Here is an 18,254-nt window from a genome sequence, read left to right as displayed (position 1 = left end):
ACTACTCTTTAATCATGAAAGTGACCCTTTAATCAGTTCACGACTTCTTGGAAGCACCAGACCTTTTTTTAAAACCACTGATAGGCAGTGCATTATAAATTGCATCTGGTATAGAGCAAGAGGAGAAAAGGAAAATTACATGCTTCCACAAATTGATTGTTTTTTTTTTTGCTAGTAATTACAGTATGTGTTTTAGCATATCCTAGTTTAAAACTCTACTAGGTATTGGTAGAAATGGGTTGTGTAAAGCTTAGTCCTGCTTTCAGGAACATCATATGCCCTTTACACCAGAATGATGAATAAAGCACATTTTCATAGCCGGACTTGCAAATTCCTCTCCAGCAATATGTACCACATGTAGAAATGATTTTAGAGCTGCACACCTGATAATTGAGGTGGATAAGGTGTACATGCAAAACAAAGCAAGACTTTAATGACTAACCTTATATGACTTCATATAAATTAAACTGCTGCAACTGCTTATGACTTTTCATAAGAGTAACACTCAAGCACTACCTTTAATAGATTAAAAAAAAAAAAAAAAAAAAGATACTACGCATTTAGTTTCAAATGTTTTATTAACAACTAGGCATACATGTATTGCAGTATAATCTCTTCTGCAAGAAAACACTCAAAATCTCAGGGTTTTTGTGCCAAAAAATAGACTTTATTACAAAGCAACAAAGTCAAGCTGGTCCGTGGACCAACTGCCAGACTCAGTCTCAGCACACTCTTTTATACAGTTTCACAGTGACTATTTCTTTAGGCGGGGCTTCCATTTCCACAACCAGCCCCAGCGTTTTGGCCTTGCGCCACTATTATTTCTGATCCTTATTCCTGCTTGGGTTTCCCTCCTCCTATTTCCCATGATTCTTTTCTAATGGTGGCATGAGAGCAACCAGTCTGATTTTTAAATATAGGCACATTGCTTTCTGCTCATACCTCGAAACCTTTCAGGCATCTTTTTAATGGTAGCACACCTGTCCTAAACATATTTCTATATGTTGATTACATTAGCACATTCTTGTCTACATAATAGTCGGTTACACTCTTAACCACAGATCTCAAAATAATGGTGGGTTAACTTATTTCCTTGATTAGCATATACGGGTACTTTCTCATGCCTTATGCATTGATTATACACGATTAGATTATGGTCTGAGTATTTAAAATACTCCATATATTCCCCCCTTCCCACCTACATCAAGAGAGCAGCCTCACAATCCAGTCCCTTCATTTATTACTAACTAGTGGCCAATTTTAGATCAGTCAGTCCTTTTACCAATGACTGAATTCTGAAACAGCTCTCTTGTGCAGCATCACTTTAACTAGGAAGGAGTAAAAGATTCTCTCTCCCTAATCCCTTCACCTCTGCTGTGTCTCCATCATACGTGCACAGGGGTACCGTCTTATCCACAGGTATTGCGGTTATGCAGAGTACAACGTTTTATCCATAACAGTTTATCAGTTACACATTCATCCATACTTACAGTCTATTGATATATTCTCTTTTCACTTACTTCGAGTAGTGTTCCTCTTCAACCCAGATGCTTTACGCATCGTAGAGGGTCACCCTTGGGGAGAGGTTAGGCTAGCACTTACACCCAGGGCATGGCTCATCTTACACTACTTCTTTGTCCTCACTTGAGGCACCTGAGTCTGTGCCATCTGGAGGTGTTCCAGGGGCCCAGTCTGGCCTAGGGGGCCAGTCTGGGCAAGGGGCACAGGGATCTCCTGCAAATCCACTGTTCTTAATCGGGCCATTTATTACAGGTGTCCTGGACGTGAGTGACATTTGTTTGACAGTGGCCTGAACCAAGAATAACCTAAGTATGGGCAAAACACAACAAAACAACAACCCTCAAACAACTGCTCCTATTACTATCATTATTCCCAATTTCGCTACCCAAGCTCCCCATTTCCTTAGCTTTAATTCAAAATAGTCCCAGGTATGGGCATCTCTGCCTGCACTATTCATAACTGTGTACATACACCTTTCTAACCTTTTGGTAATGTAGCTCCGAGTCATCTTCCTCCGCAGGCCCAAAAGAAATCCGCTGTCGTACTGTTTGTTCCTCGTAAGGCAGCCATTGTCTTTGGCATTTTTCCACAGCATGTCCTTATTCTTTACCTCCTTCTTTATGCTTGTTGAAGTAGGAACTATCCCCTTCATATTGGGGCTATTGTTTTCTGATAAGGTCACTATTCATTTCTCCTAATCAACTCCAGGTATTTTTAAGCCATCCCATGACTTCCTTCTCAGTATCACTGTTAAACGATCTCTTATGTCTAGCTGGTATTAATTTCCTCGTCCAGAACTGAGAAATCAATTGTGGGGAACTCTGGCTCATGGGGAACGCTGCAGCCTGGACTTGAGGGGCCAGCTGCAGTAGGTATACTGCAGTGAGCAAATTGTCAGACCCATCCCTTCCACTCTCCTGATTCTCAGGAGTGAGTGTTGGTTCATCGTTTTCTCTTTCATCACCTTCCATTGGGCCTGTGTCTGTTTCTTCCTGGCTCCCTTCCGAAATGCCAACAGCCTGGCTTTCCTCTTCTTGCACTCTGGTTCTTATTTTAGGGACCCTGGTGAAATGGTTCACGTGATATCAGTTGGTGCTACATTCCACCTGTACTGCTGTTGGGGTGGCTCTTTCCACTTTACACGGACATTCCCTTTTAGACTCATTCCACTTCCTCCTGAACAACCTCAGGTATACCTGATCTCTGGGAATCACTGGACAGAGTACTGCTGCTGCTTTTTATTCTTAGTTGTTGTAATACACTTTTCACTCTTCTATGAATAAACACTGAGCCATTATCTGAACTAATTTCCTTCTGGTATGCCAAATCTAGGAATTACTTCTCATCAAAAACTTAATTACCATTCCTGCTCCCTGGTCTGCCGACGGTATTGCTTCCACTGATCTACTGAATCTGTCTATTACCACAATCAATATTCTTTTTTGCCTTGCACTCACTTTATCATGTCCACATAGTATATTACTAGGTGCTTGAATGGTCCTTCTGGTACTGGTATGTGGCCTGTTGGAGTCGTTGTTCCTTTCCTAACATTGTTTTGGGCACAGACATCACATGTGGATAAAAATTAATCTACCGTTACCTGTAGATACAGAGACCAATATCCTTGTTATTTTATTTTTCTAATTACTTCCCCCTTGCGCAATGGTCAAAACCATGCGCTTCTGAAATAAGAATATTGAAAAACGTAGTGGGTGCAACAATTTGCCCTTCATGCAAACGCCACAAATTATGTGCATCTCTTGTGGCTCCCCTTTGTTGCCACATCAACTGTTCATATGGGCCCGTCTGATGCTAGATTTGAATAATGTCATCCGGCTGAGGTTGCAGTTCTATAAGAATCACTGGTGCTAACACTGCTATTTGGTACCCTGAGGCCTTTTCTGCTTCTAGGTCTGCAGCATTATTACCTTTAATGACAATGTCATTACCATTTTTGTGTGCCTGGCATTTGATGATTGCTGAACGTTTTGGTTGTATCATGGCAGAGATTAACTGACCTATTTGTTTGGCATGTTGAATGGGCATCCCATCACTTTTTCTAAAACCTGTAGTACAACGTTTGATTGTAATGTCAGGATAGGTAAGGAGAGATGCGTAGGCTAAGCTTCAGGCCTGGGTTAGGATGAATCGTCCTTGTTCTAGAAGCTCCACAACCTTGTGATGTGAGTAGATGACCACTAGATAGCCCATAGTCAGAGTAGAGGCCTTTTCATATGCATAGTACAGGGTGGCAAGTCCCTGTTGATAGCATGGAGAGTAGCCTTGTGCTACATTGTCTAGCTTAGTGCTGTAGTAAGCGATGGGCTGTTTTTTTTCCTACTGCTACATGTTTCCTGCGTTAGCACTGCTGATGCACAGCCATCTGTTCTACTGGCTACATACAACTGAAATGATTTAGTGTAATCCAGAGTAGCCAGTGTCAATGCTACCTGGAGTTCCCTTTTTATAGACTCAAAGGCTGTTACATGCCAAAGGTGAGCTCAAGCTATATTGTCCTTCCTGCTTCATGATTTCTCGCAATGGAGCAGTCTTAACTGCATAGTCCTCTATCCTGTCCGAACTGAAACCTGTCATGCCTTAAAAAGTTATTATTTGTCCCACAGTTTGCAGCAATGGTGCTTGGGCAGTCAGGCAGCCAACTGTTCCAGATACTCAACCTGTGGCAGACAGAATTGCAACTTGGTTTTAGATGCCTTGTGCCCTCCTTGGGCCAGTTTGGTCAGTACCTTAATATAATCTCTATAGCACTGTTCCAATGACGAGGAACAAATCATTAAATCATCCACATACTGTAACAGAGTACACAGGTAAAGACAAACAAATGTCTGCTTTCCTCAGCAAATGGAATGCTAAAAAAGGATCAAAGTAGCAGAGATCACTTACTATAAAATACTTGGCATCAGGGGGGACAGTGTGTGGTAAATGACAGTGCGTCAGCTCATGCACCAATCACCACTTTGAGTTGTCTGCTCTGATCTCAGGTAGAATCGGAGTGCTGCATTAGCTAACTGTTTCAGTCAACACTCTGCCTGGACCAGCCCTTCAATGGTTTTACTAATGCCCATCTCAGTGTCAGTATGAGTACATAAAGTACTCTATAATACTCTCAGTATTTAATATACTCCACAATACTCTGAGTATTTAAAATACTCCATAATATTTCAACACACGTTTATTGAAACATCTTCAGTTGTTTAATATGTCGTGTAAAAATAGAAAAAGGGAACATCCAGTGAAATACATGTGAAGCAAATTCTTTTCTTTAGCCTACCTTAGCAGTTTGTAGCTCCTTTCATGAAGGACACTCGTTTGGCCAAATTTAGTTCACACAACACAACGGGCTCGTTTTTTTAATCAAGAAACTGCGTATAATATATTTAAACAATAATAGTTTTTCAAATTTTCGAAGGGAAAAAACAGAGGAGGTCGGTCTATACACTGTACAGCACACGCGCGCACACAGCTCCGACGCTGTCCTTCTGCAAATGGCTCCGTGCTGCTGACATGCAGCGGCCTGCCAGGCGACTGAACTCGCGCATGCGCACTACCCAGGTCCGAGTGGCCGATACAAGATGGCGGAGTCGGTGGGGAGGGAGAGGCGGAGGCGGGTCCGGATCGAATAGAGCAAAGCCTATACAGGACTCCTAGAAAATCTCTCTAAGGTAAGGGATTTAGCTATTTAAAAGGGACAATGCAGCGACAGACATGTGGCGGAATATTCAGGGCACGTTAAGGTCTAAAAAAAATTCGCATGTGTGCGTTAATGCACGAAATAAATAAGCAGTAGTGTGCGGCGGCTCGCACTGGAGCGCGCGCGCCATTTTGTCTTGCATTTCCCTTGATCCAAAGTGCGCGCCTAAAAAGTGCGGGGTTGTCATGGACGAAGATCCGCAGAGCTTAAATGTTACACTTTCATATTTTAAGCACACGTACGGATGCACGTGTCTATCCTCGTGCGTTTTATGTAGCACGTGTGCCAAAAGGCTCGGTGTTTGTTGGTGTTTTACCTGGTTTTTGCACGCATCCTCTGGCCGAGCTGCTGCTCGCTGCTGCTGCTGTTGTCTTTGTTGTGCAGCGCTCGCGCGGATGGCCGGCGTTTCCCCTCCTCCTCCTCCGTGTTTGTTTTCGGGCGGCTCGGTCCGGGGTGGGCGGTGTAGCAGGCGCATGCGTGCCCCTGCTAGCGACCATTTGCGCTCTTACCTGCTTTTAAAGACGGTGCACGCAAATCACGCCATTTCTATAACCCCATCATCTCTATATACTTCATATCATGATTATAATTGGGATATTAACAATGTAGAAAACCCTGGAAAGAAATCCTTCTTTGCTAACAGGCTAGCAAGCTAATCACCGAGTTGTTGTTTTCATTCCGTTATTATATAAACATCCAGTTATTAGTATTACAGCTGTTATTATTAAGGCTTATAAAAGCGCGTGAATCCTCCATTAAGCGAGACACAGCAGCTGGAAGAAACTGAGCAGTGCAGCACGAGCTGCTTGTTTTGGTGACGCGCCCCCTCCATGTTTTGGCGCTGTAATCCTCTTAAACACCTGATCTCGTCTTCTAATATTAGTTCTAACCGTGTAACCATCCCCGTGTTACCAGCTGCATATGTGTTTTCATCAAGGTCACTGGAGTTGACCTTAACCGTCAGAAGTTTTCCAGTAGCTCCAGTACTCAGCTCCTCGGTGCAGTGACGTAGACAGAGAGATTCCCCTGCTCCATGAATGAAGTGCTGTAACTGCATCAATGGGGAGCTAAACAGCTCCTGTTCCTCACACAGTAACATGTAATTACATGCAGTGATCTGTGAAGGGTTTTCACTCATCCAGTCCATTTTCCATATCCAGATGACTGAATTTGTCATTTGCTCGAATTCCTTAATTTCCCCATTCCATCATATCCTATGTGTGAAATGAGTGTGTGGATGAGATATTTTTTTATATATATAATTTTATTTTATTAAGACAGGACAAATGAGGAGCTATGACGAGTGAAAACCATAGTACCATAAAGGGAGACTCGGGCATGATCATGTCCCCAACTGGGTCCTCAGCTCAAGCACCACCCCTCACGCCCTCCACCAGCAAAGCCATCCAGGACCTGCCAGGTGTGTGTGTGTGTGTGTGTGTGTTTGGATGTATGGTATCATGTTAGTGTCCTTCTTTTGCCAGCACCTGTAATGTAAAAATCTATTTACAAAGAGCCATGAGGAAAGAGCAAGTCAAAAAATAAAGAAATAAATCTACAAATCTGGGTTCCAGTCAGATTTACCATGATGTGGTAACATTAATGACTGGGTGGAGATTTTTATTATTTAAGAAGCACACTGAACAAGCTTCTACACTTCCAAGCATTTCACTGCAATAAATACATGGTGTATAGCTCCTTTATTTCTAGTTGTCAAATGAAAATTGAAACTTAAACACTTGTTCAGTATCCAAGAACTATTAACAGCATAGATAGAATAGTGTATCATGATAATTTTTCTATAGTTTATCTTTATATTTCCCACTCTAGCTATGTAATAAAGGATTATATTTGCATAATACTGTAACCACATTGTTATTCTTTGTACTGTACCACAGAGTAGAGTCATTTTACTTTGCGAGGAAACTGTAATGTCCAGTTAAGAATTGAGGCTGTCTGATTCTTATCTTAGAGGAGCTGGTTCAGGCTGGATGGGCAAAATGCTGGAGCAAGAGGGAGAATCGGCCATACTATTTTAACCGTTTTACCAACCAGTCGTTGTGGGAGATGCCGGTCCTGGGGCAGCATGATGTCATTGTAAGTACAGAGGAAAATTAAACACGGTCACCCCTTTTATCATTAAAACTAGATGTTTGTAACACTAATAAATCTGAACCTGATTTGCTGTATTTATATAAAATCATAATAACGTGACAGCTGAACAGAATAAAATTCGAATCAGAGACTGTAAAATGACGTGCCATGATGTATGTTATAATGACTCCCTCAGTGTTTGGAAGCTTTGAATGTTTTAGAAAGTCAAATCAATTGTTCAACCTTTATGCAAACAAGTTTGATCATTTTTCCTGCTAGTGTGTTTGCTTTGTCAGCACCTGTAATTAACCTCTGTTTAAAAACTGAAACTGATCTTTTTTGGCCTTGCTGATGTTTTAGTCTGATCCACTGGGCCTCAACGCAGCTCCTGCTTCAGGTGATGGCACAGGGGAAGCCGGACTGGGCAATGGGCAACGTAAGAGACGCCCCTCAGAGGATACTTCCTCGGGGGCTCCTAACAGCTTCAAGAGGCCAAAGGTCAGCTTCTTTTTCATGCAGTATACAGTGGTAGATTGAATACATATTTAAAAAGTAACGCACGGATAGTGTTATTTTGCTGCCTCACTTAGATTCTGATGAAATTTTGGCAGATGTTGTGATGGCATACTTGTTATTATTAGTATATAATGAAAGCAGAGTTTGCTGATCAGTTTAAAATGATTTTTTTTTCTTGGTGTATGAAGGTTGAGATTCCTGTAACTCCAACCACTCCCACAATCCCGATTTCACCAAGCACCCCTGGCGCAAAGCCCTGGAACTCCACCTTAGACGAAAAACAAGCCCAGCCTAGCACCCCTGCTCCTGCTCCAGCCCCATACCGGCCCTCTGTGTGAGTAACACCACAGCATACCCCATGATCTTTCCTCATCAGATCTCTTCTATTTCTATATCATTATTATTATTATTATTATTATTATTAGGAGTAGTAGTAATAGTAGTAGTAGTAGTAATAGTAATAGTAATATTATTACTAGTAATAAACTATTAAATAAGCAAATTAGATCATCAAGAGAATAGAAAGAAACTATGTGTATTCCAGTTGTCATTTATGTAAACATACCATTGCTTAGTTGTACTGTGTGATTATGTCCTTTTGTATCATGAGATCACAGATGATACAAAATCTAAGGAAAGGTCAACATTTTGCTACCAAGTGAAAAAATTGATAGGAGAAACTAGGACAATGTTTTCGTTTTTGCTTATTTGGTCAAATACTATTGCAAGTATTATAAGGATAAGAAACGCAGAAGACTCGCCACTAAAATTATTGGCACCCTTTCGGAGATTGATCTAATTTTCCTAAGACTTATATATGGAAAAATGTAGAATATTGACACCACTAAAGAATGTTTAAATTAAATGCCAACAAATTGTCATCCCTGGAAAAATATTTGCTCTTAGTCTCCAGAAACTTTGTTGTGGTAAACATTTAAAATCCCTTTGTCATGCATCACCATGTGAAAAAGCAAAGAAATGAATTTATTGAAGTGTAGTAGTCAGATAATGGGTATAAACATACATACTCAGTTAAGTGTACCATTAAGCACAACCAGGGTGATGATAAAATAAAAAACTGTAAGAGTAAGGCACATAAGACATGTTGCAGTTAGATGACACTAAAATTGTAAACCAAAACTTTTTGGCTACGCAGACCATTAGCGTGTTTGGCGTCCAAAATCAGGAAAATCCCCCATGCTCACTGTTTAGTGTTTTGGGGCTGGGTTACAGCTAGTGGTCCAGGGGCTTTTGTGAAGACTGATGGCATCATGAATTCTGCTAAGTACCCGAATATTTTAGCCCCAAACCTGGTTGCCTCTGCGAGTGCGTTAAAACTTTTTCAACAAGATGATGACCCAAACATATAGCCAAATCAAAACAGAAACAGTTGTGGGTACACAAAATGAATTGAATTGCTCCACGTAATATGAACTGCGGGGAGCACGGTGGTTTAGTGGTTAGCATATTTCCCTCTCACCTCTATTGGGAGGTTCAAATCCTGCCTCTGGCCTGCGTGTGCTGAGTTTGCATGTTCTCCCCACACTTCTGGAGTTTCCCTCAGGGACACCGGTTTCCTCCCCCAGTCCATAGACATGTAGACTGATTGGCATTTCCAAATTGTCCTTGGTGTGTGAATGCAGATTGTCCCCTGCCTTGTGCCCCAAGTTCCCTGGGATAGGTTCCAGGGTCCCACGTGACTGTGTGTAGGATCAGCGGTACAGAGAATGGATGGATGGAATATGAATGGCAAGGGTACCAATAATTTTGTAACCAATGTTCATTTTTGTTGAAATAAACCTATACTTGTTGCATGTGCAATGTATGTTTGGTCATGAAGGGTACCAATATGTCAATATACAGTATGTCATATTTGTATCATCTCTTCTATGTGTTCATTTCAGAATCTACTGGGATCTGGACATTCAGACCAACGCAGTAATTAAGGAGCGGGCTCCATTTAACTACCTCCCTCCTCATCCGGAGATTGAGCTACAGCGTGCCCAGCTCACCACCAAACTCCGCCAGCACTACCATGAGCTGTGTTACCAGCGTGAAGGTACACACGCGCACCATAAAAACTCACAGTGCCCAGATCTCATTAGGTGTAGTGTTAGTATTCGTAGTATGAAGGGAAGGATACAGTTAAGAGAAGAGAGATGATTCTCATCCCGGTTAGCAGCCTATAATTGAGATGTTGAAGAAGTGATGCCAATATCCTGTCCTTATTTACACACTTTGAACTTATCAGCTACTCGTACTGTCTTTCACTATAGATGTATTTTCTATCGCTTTCCTCAAATGAAAAATTCCTATCTAGAGTTAATGCTGTCATTATGAAAAGCACATATCAGACGTGTATATTGTATTGACATTATGTTTGGCATAAGAATGTAGACATAGCAGCACCTAGCACTGTTATCACTGTTGGCTGTTCTGTTTTGTGCTGGCATTAACGGCACCACACAACCAATTCGAACCTGAGTTTCTTTTATTTCCCTTAAAAAGAACGTTGTGCATTATGAAATTTATCAAACCTGGCTTAAAACAGTCAGGGATTTTAGTAACAAACTCACTGACATGATTTGCACCTTGCAGGGATTGAGCCACCACGGGAGTCATTCAACCGCTGGCTGTTGGAGAGGAAGGTGATGGATAAAGGAGTGGACCCCCTGCTGCCCAGCGAGTGTGAGCCTGTCATCTCTCCCTCCATGTTTAGAGAGGTCATGAATGACATCCCCATCAGGTCCAAATCCAATCCCGTACTTCACTGTACATGCATAAGCTCACTTTAGTACTTGGAGAAAGAATGACCCATGGTTCTTTCTTCTGCAATTCTAGGCTCTCACGCATTAAATACAAGGAGGAGGCCAGAAAGCTGTTATTCAAGTATGCAGAGGCAGCCAAGAAAATGATTGATTCCAGGTGAACAGTTTTGATACTAATACAATTACTGAAATGTTGACAATATTTAGGATGTTGCTTGTGATGGACTAACACATGCAACCCATGCGCCAACAGAAACGCCACACCCGACAGTAGAAAAGTTGTAAAGTGGAATGTTGAAGATACAATGAACTGGCTCAGGAGAGACCACTCTGCCAGTAAAGAAGACTACATGGTACTTTCTAGAGCTTCATACGTTTATATCATCTTTGTTGTTTTTCTCGTGCCACGAATGTGTTCACTGTTCTTTGCCTTCTCTCAGGATCGTCTGGAGCACTTGCGGAAGCAGTGTGGTCCTCATGTGACGGCTGTAGCTAAGGACTCAGTGGAGGGGATTTGCACTAAAATCTACCACATCTCAGCCGAGTATGTGCGCCGAATCCGTCAGGCCCACCTCAACCTGCTGAAAGAATGTAACATCACAGGTGAGAACAAAATGAGGGGAAAATTAAAGACTGCTCAAATTATTACTCACCATACTGCGTTATCACAAACGGTAACATGAAATAATAAATTGCTAAACAATTCATTTGAAGATGTTAATTAAAAATATCATAAACAAAAGAGTTTTTATTCTTTGTGTAATTTTAGCATTAATATTTTACTAGACCTTTGTTATTTTATATATACTGTATATATGATATTTTGATATGATATTTTCATGTTATACCACAGCACTGTTGAATTCTTGATTCTAATCGGTCAGAAGGTGTTGATTAATTTTGTATAATAGCAGATCTGACAGTAATGCCGACTAGAAAGCAAATCACAGGTTTCTGTTAATGTTCTGTTAATGTTCCTGTACTAATATGTTTTTGTTATGCCTGTGCATTCTGTTTTCTGGTTGTCAATCAGTCCGTCCGTCTGAGATTCTCGTTAGTGTGATATCGCAAGAATGAGTGGTTGAATATTTGTAGAATTTATAAGGAATTATCATTGTAACCAGCAGATGAACTGATTAGATTTTGGAATTGATCTAAACAGGATCAAGGTCACAGTAAGGTCAAATGTCTTCAATAGCTTCCTTCATGTTTGAAGTATATTTTAGGGGTATTGCTGGCATACAAAATAGTAACAAGAACTAAGGACTAAACTTGGTGGCAGAGGCATCCCTGTCAGCAGCATTGATGTTAATAACTGATTCTAATAACAACAGGGAGTTATAAGGTGAATTCTCCACATAACAGATAAATACATACATATATATATATATATATATATATATATATATATATATATATATGTATATGTGTTAATGTGGTGAGGTATTGTGTGGGGAGACACACAGGAAGGACTCTAATGTTCGCATTTTGTAACATTCATAGGTGAATCTGCGACTTTACCTTTTCTGACACGGGAAAGTCTTTAGGATGGAGGGATTTGTGGTTTTTCTGTAACATGACAAGCTGCTTTTTTGTCTCATTATCTCAAAGAGAGTGAAAAAAGAGAAGCTGGTGAGGGAATGACCATTTGTTGGTGTTATAGTACAAGTAATAATAGGAACTAACTTATTTTGTGGATGTTCAACAACATGGAAGTATGAATGGATAAAATGTACGTTGTCATTGTTTAATTAATAAAACATTCTTAGTGTAGACAAATTGCTGAGAACAAAAGACTTTGGTAAGTGCTGTTACTGGAAAATATTCAACTCCGGGGCAGGGGGATAACAGTAACTCTGCTTTGCATCGGACTGCATCGCAACACCCAGGTGTTGATTATTTCCTTAACAGCACACATTGTCTTGTTTTATTGCTCACATATCATCCAGCTCTATTTGGAGACTGCACTTTGCACACTTTGGCAATACAAAATCCAATTACCTGCAAGAAGTACTCAATTTATTGAGATTAATCACTATCTGATGATTGCCCTTGTGCTATAGTGGACGGGGCAGAGACTGCAGAAGTGCAGGACCGGTTGGTGTATTGTTATCCAGTTCGACTGTCGATTCCGTCGCCACCGCAGCCCCGTGTTGAGCTCCACTTTGAGAACGATATCGCTTGTCTGCGCTACAAAGGAGAAATGGTGAAGGTTAACCGTGGCCACTTCAATAAACTGGTAGGATTAACAATATTTTACATATAGAAAACGTTTCCAAAGCTCATGTATGCTTCAAAGATGTTATTCTTAAAATAATACAATAAGCCCAAGATAACTCTAGACACACAAAACAAATGTTGCTAAATGTTTCTTTCGTTTAGCTACATAATAGTCAAATTAGGTGACAATGAGATGAGTGTTTTCATATTGGATGAACTGTGAACATGTGACAGTTGATTGTGTGCACTAACTGAAAGATATGTATTTTCTATTTAAAAATCTACCCCATGAACAGGAGCTCCTTTACCGGTACAGCTGTATCGATGATCCAAGGTTTGAGAAGTTTCTGTCCCGTGTGTGGTGCCTTATAAAGAGATACCAGGTGAGCAGAGACATCATGCTTTCTCTTTATTTATGATTTAGAGAATGCTGTATGATATCCCTGTCATCTCACTGTGTGTTCTTTTGAAGGTGATGTTCGGATCTGGTGTGAATGAAGGCAGTGGCCTACAGGGAGCACTTCCTGTGCCAGTGTTCGAAGCGCTCAACAAACAGTTTGGAGTCAGTTTCGAGTGCTTTGCCTCGCCGCTCAACTGCTACTTCAAGCAGTTCTGCTCAGCCTTTCCTGACATTGATGGTTTCTTTGGGTCTCGAGGGTACGTTTTCCAAAGTGCATGCCAAATCTTGTTTTGCTAAATCTTATCAATGAGCATGCGTTGATTTATACTTACTGTGGTTTAATGTAAATATAATTTTCTTTGGTTTAATGTAAATGTCATTTCTCTCTCAGGCCATTTCTGAGCTTTTCACCTGTCAGTGGCTCATTTGAAGCCAATCCTCCATTCTGCGAGGAGCTCATGGATGCCATGGTCACACACTTTGAAGTAAGTGATATTTAAATGAACTCCCAGATGTATGTTTTGTATGTACTGTATACTGGAAGCTTATTTGCTTGTTTGTTCTCCATCTCTCTTTTCTAGGAGCTACTAGAGAACTCTAGTGAGCCGCTGTCTTTCATTATCTTTGTTCCTGAATGGCGTGACCCCCCGACCCCAGCACTGACACGGATGGAGACCAGTCGCTTCCGGAGGCACCAAATGTCAGTGCCAGCGTTTGAGCATGAATACCGCAGTGGCTCTCAGCATATCTGCAAAAGGTCAGATTCCCTATATGTCTATATTTCCCTGTCTAATTCTCTTCCTCCTTCTTCCCAGTTCTTTCACACCTTGGTACTGTGCACATTTCCATACAACATGGTTATTCACTGCGCAGAAACGAAGAATGCTATTTACCAAAATCAAATTTCATGAATTAGCCAGGTCCTGTGCTAAATTATACCAGAAAACACCATTACACTTACTTGGATACACTAAAGGAGTCTGTTCCTTTTAGGTAGGGGCTTTGGATTTGTGAAATAAAAATAAGCAAGAAATCTTGAGAAACTGCAGCTTACAGAAACTTCTTAACACTACTTAGTGCTCAGGATTACAAGGAACAAGCTGTAGTAGTCTTTTTTTTTTTTTTTTATTAATCCTTTAAAATATTTTTAATTTCTGTATGTCCATTCCTGCTGTTGATCACATACAATCAATTACAGCAGTCTGCACTTTTGAGAACAAGAACTTTTGAGTTTTTTCTTTCATTGACATTTGCTTTTCTCATTGGGTGTCAAACAGTCTATCACGAGAAGGGGGGTAATTATACTGAAAAGTGACAGGACAGTTACACAAACTGTTCGTCTTCCACAGTTCTCTCTCGAATCCAAAGGAAAATTAATACTACATTTTGTAGTTGGTATTATTGGAAAAAATATATAATCCTTCTAGACCTACAGTAATAATGGAATTCAAGTACATAAAACCTGTGGTTCTTTCTTCATCCTGTATCTTTATTTCAGATGGGCGTTTTGCATTTGTTTACATTTTCTGGCTTGGATAAATTTAAATAAATGCAAATGTTCAAACAGAAAAGAACTCTTGCATAGTAAGATTCTACAAGTGAGAAGCATTTTTATATTTTAAAAACAAAACTGTATACTGAACAATTCTTAAAATTCATATTTACAGTAACTTCACAAAGCATGAAGTGGACTTGTGTCACTGAACACAGCTCAACTGCTAGTAATTAGTCAGGCTCTTAGGGACAGAGGTAGTTTTCTCAGTCATTCTGGGTTTGTCTTTAGTATCTAATAATGACCCTGAGCTGTAGACTACTTATTTGACTGAACAGTGGAATGACCTCTAATGTGATTTGAAGCATTGCCATTGTAAGTGATGTGATTTTAATTCTTTTTTTTTTTTTTTTTTTAATAAGAGAGGAGATGTACTACAAAGCCATCCACGGAACAGCAGTCATCTTCCTGCAGAACAACGCCGGCTTTGCTAAATGGGAACCAACCAGTGAGAGAATTCAGGAGCTGCTGGCTGCATATAAGATCTCGGGACGGTCACTGTCCTCTCCTGGACCTTCTTCCTCTTCTTCCTCCGGTAGTGGAGACAGAGACTCCAAACAGAGCTATGAGCGCTCTGCAAGCCTGGAAGCCCCTGGAGGCCGTGAAAGTAGCAGCCCTGCACCTGAAGCATCAAACATTTAAGTGTGTGTGTGTGTGTGTGTGTGTGTGTGTGTGTGTGTGTGTGTGTGTGTGCGCGTGTGCGCGTGTGTTTGGGTAGAGACTGACTGACTGACTGCATGTTAAGTCAGTTCATGAGAGAGAATGAGGAGAGAGCTAAAGAGAAAAAGTTCATTTACTTTTCTCAGTCTCTAATATTTAAAGAAATATTATGGGTTTTATTATTAATGTTGTCATAGTTGTTGAGTTTTTTTTTTTTTTTTTTTTTTTTTTTTTTTACTGATGTGATTATTTGGTCACTAATTGCATTTTGTTGTTGCTGTTGTCATTTGAGACGTGGTAATTCTACTTGGGTCCTGTTTTATTTTGGCCTTTTTAACTTTGTGCTTTGCTCCTTGGCAGAGTTGTCTATCTGTCAGGTTGAGAAGTGAAAAATGGACGATAATGTCTCTGTTGTGCTTTTCTTGTTCAAGTCTTTTTACTTATATGGCAAACGGAAGGGAGATAAATCTATGAGTGGGCAGCTATGTTCATAAGCCCCTTACATGCTATACATTACAGAGTAGTAGTAGGCCTTGTGCATACAGATTAGCTGTGCTAGCTCCAGTTTATTTTGTGTTGGAGAGACTCCTTGAAGACTCCGTGCCAGCCTTAGTGGTCCGTCTTCTGGAACAAAGCACTGAAGATGACAAAAGCTCAACTGGGAGTTTGTTCGAAGCGGTTCCTTTTAGGTGGGGTTCAGGATGCAAAGGAGTAAAACAGCAGAAAAGGATAGTTTTGCATTGTTTTCCCAGACAGAACCTGTCACATACTTATAAATTGGTTTCAACATGTTATAGACCCACTCTTAGTTTACTTGTTCTTAAAATGTGCACAGAGGATAACGATGAATCCAGATGACTTTGTTTACTCGTCTGTAGGAAAATACTGTTTTGTTACTCTTTGAGGTGTACAGTACATGCTTTCAGAAAGGTTTGGTAGCATCGACTGGGATAAACACGATAAAACAATAGGGTAAAAAAAAAATTCCTGAAATTTCCAATCTGCGAGTGGATAATATAACTTCCATCCTTGATTATTCACTCCTTTTACTTAGTGCATGTCTCCGTAAAGATTGCAAGAGAAAGCAATAGGTGATTTTTAAAAACTTACACATGATGTGTATATGTGATATTGCATCTCAGCAATACTAACTGTCCATCCATCCTATAGAATTGGTCCAACTGTCTTAATTTCAGCCTTATTATTATAATATTACTAAATGCCTTGGGTTTTTTTTCTTTCTGCGCAGTTACAAATATATTTGTATTTGTGTGTTTACTCCAGAACGAGTTTGAACCTGATCACTGGGCAGCATAATGAATGTAAATTCACAAAAAAAAAAAAGAAAAAAGGGTCAAAGACTTGATCCTAGGTTTTCCCTCTGGGAGTAAACCAAGGATAAGTCTTCTCTACTCCCAATATTCTTGTTAAATTTATGAAATGTTCTGTTGGAATCTGCTTTGTTGCAATTAGTAATGTGATTGAATTTATAAGCATCCTTATATATGGTCTCTTAATTTCTCTGTTGTGTTTTCTCACCTCTCTATGTATATACCCGTCTTATTTTTAAAGTAATGAATTGTAATCACTTCAAGCTTAATGCTTGAGGGATGGCTCATGCACTCTTGCCATTATAGCAGTACAGAATTTTGGCAGTTTGCTGATCATTGCTAACACGTGACTCCCCGAAAGTAGTATCTCACCTTTATGAAGTCTTTATCTGGCTTTCTCATTCCTGGGGTGTTTCCCATCACCAGCAACTCTGTAGATATTGTACAGAAAAGCATTATGAAGTATGATTTTTTTTTTTTCTGCTACAGTTGTAGAGTGAGCTCTTTTGAAAAAGAAAAAAAGTATTCATGTCTTTCTCCCCATGCTTTTTATTTCTTTTAATTAAACAAACTCTTTATGAATTATACAATTTATTACATAGAAGTCATTTTAAACTAAACCAAAGTGATAACTGAAGAGGAGAAATCTATCTTGTATGTAACAGTAGAACTGTGTATGAACAGTACTGCATAGTGTAACCAGCAAAAATGATTTGTTATTTTTATATTTCAATGTTGTATGTGTTCTGATTAGGTTCTTTTGCTTGATCCCATTTGTCACAATCACAAAAGAGATAATTAAATGTATAGTGCTTAAAGGCTTTGTCATATGTGTTTTTACTGATGCTTTTCCAGCTATTTCTAAACCTTTAAGTGCTTTTTTTTTCCGAGTCATTGATACTTTCCATGTTCCAAGTAAAGAACCACCAATATTTTAAAAGTTGATGCACAATGTTGGAATTTTTGAAAATAATTTAGATGATAATATATTCCAGGATATGATCTTGAGCTTGATCAGGTTATTGTCTTCTGAATCGGTATGAATATATACATCTTAGTTTTGTTCTTAGGAAATGCTGTTGAAACAAGGCAAAAGGTGTGTATGAAATTCAAACATTTATAGTTTTTTAATGGCTTTATTGTAGCTGAGGAAGCTTGAAGAACCTGGAGTACACTACTCTTAGATATTTTTCTTCATGTTCCTATAGTATATAGTTGCCAAGCTTGCACCATTAGAAAGTATTACAATTTTGCAGACTTGTGTTATGCTTCCTCATTTTATGGGAATTGTGGTCAGTTTCACTTACTATTTAAAAACTACATATATCTTTCAGCCCCTTGGTTGCTCCAGTCTGAGTTTCTCTAAAGTTGCATTGGAAATGCCTCTACTGTAATGGCGGAATAGCTGGTACAAATAACCTCATCGTTTAGGCACGGCTTGGAAGTGGACGCGCATGCGCAGACTTTTACTTTGAAAGGC

General features: G+C 39.9%; 1 protein-coding gene and 1 long non-coding RNA gene across 3 annotated transcripts; one reads left to right on the top strand and one right to left on the bottom strand.

The window, feature by feature from the left end:
* Positions 1-156: 156 nt before the first annotated feature.
* LOC117599366 (uncharacterized) lies at positions 157-5,068 on the bottom strand. The gene is made up of 2 exons (XR_008300766.1): positions 4,814-5,068; positions 157-4,199 (listed from the first exon to the last, which is right to left on the bottom strand). It is a non-coding gene; the product is annotated as an uncharacterized LOC117599366 (long non-coding RNA).
* A 5-nt stretch (positions 5,069-5,073) lies between these two features.
* On the top strand, positions 5,074-17,592 carry pcif1 (phosphorylated CTD interacting factor 1). 2 transcript variants are annotated; one of them, XM_026918173.3, is made up of 16 exons: positions 5,074-5,204; positions 6,511-6,653; positions 7,206-7,330; positions 7,688-7,825; positions 8,032-8,177; positions 9,748-9,902; positions 10,442-10,589; positions 10,685-10,768; positions 10,865-10,964; positions 11,052-11,214; positions 12,675-12,850; positions 13,128-13,214; positions 13,304-13,488; positions 13,623-13,716; positions 13,813-13,988; positions 15,146-17,592. In XM_026918173.3, the coding sequence occupies exons 2-16, from the start codon at positions 6,530-6,532 to the stop codon at positions 15,423-15,425; spliced, it is 2,181 nt and encodes a 726-aa protein (XP_026773974.1). In that variant the 5' UTR covers positions 5,074-5,204; positions 6,511-6,529; the 3' UTR covers positions 15,426-17,592. The 2 variants fall into 2 exon arrangements, with proteins under 2 accessions (XP_026773974.1, XP_026773982.1); XM_026918181.3 differs by having other exon boundaries at positions 5,092-5,204; positions 6,515-6,653.
* Positions 17,593-18,254: the final 662 nt, after the last annotated feature.

The sequence above is a fragment of the Pangasianodon hypophthalmus genome, chromosome 2 (assembly GCF_027358585.1).
Source record: "Pangasianodon hypophthalmus isolate fPanHyp1 chromosome 2, fPanHyp1.pri, whole genome shotgun sequence".
Classification (NCBI taxonomy): Eukaryota; Metazoa; Chordata; class Actinopteri; order Siluriformes; family Pangasiidae; genus Pangasianodon; species Pangasianodon hypophthalmus.
Note: the sequence above shows the minus strand (reverse complement) of the source record. Positions and strands in the feature narration are given on the sequence as shown.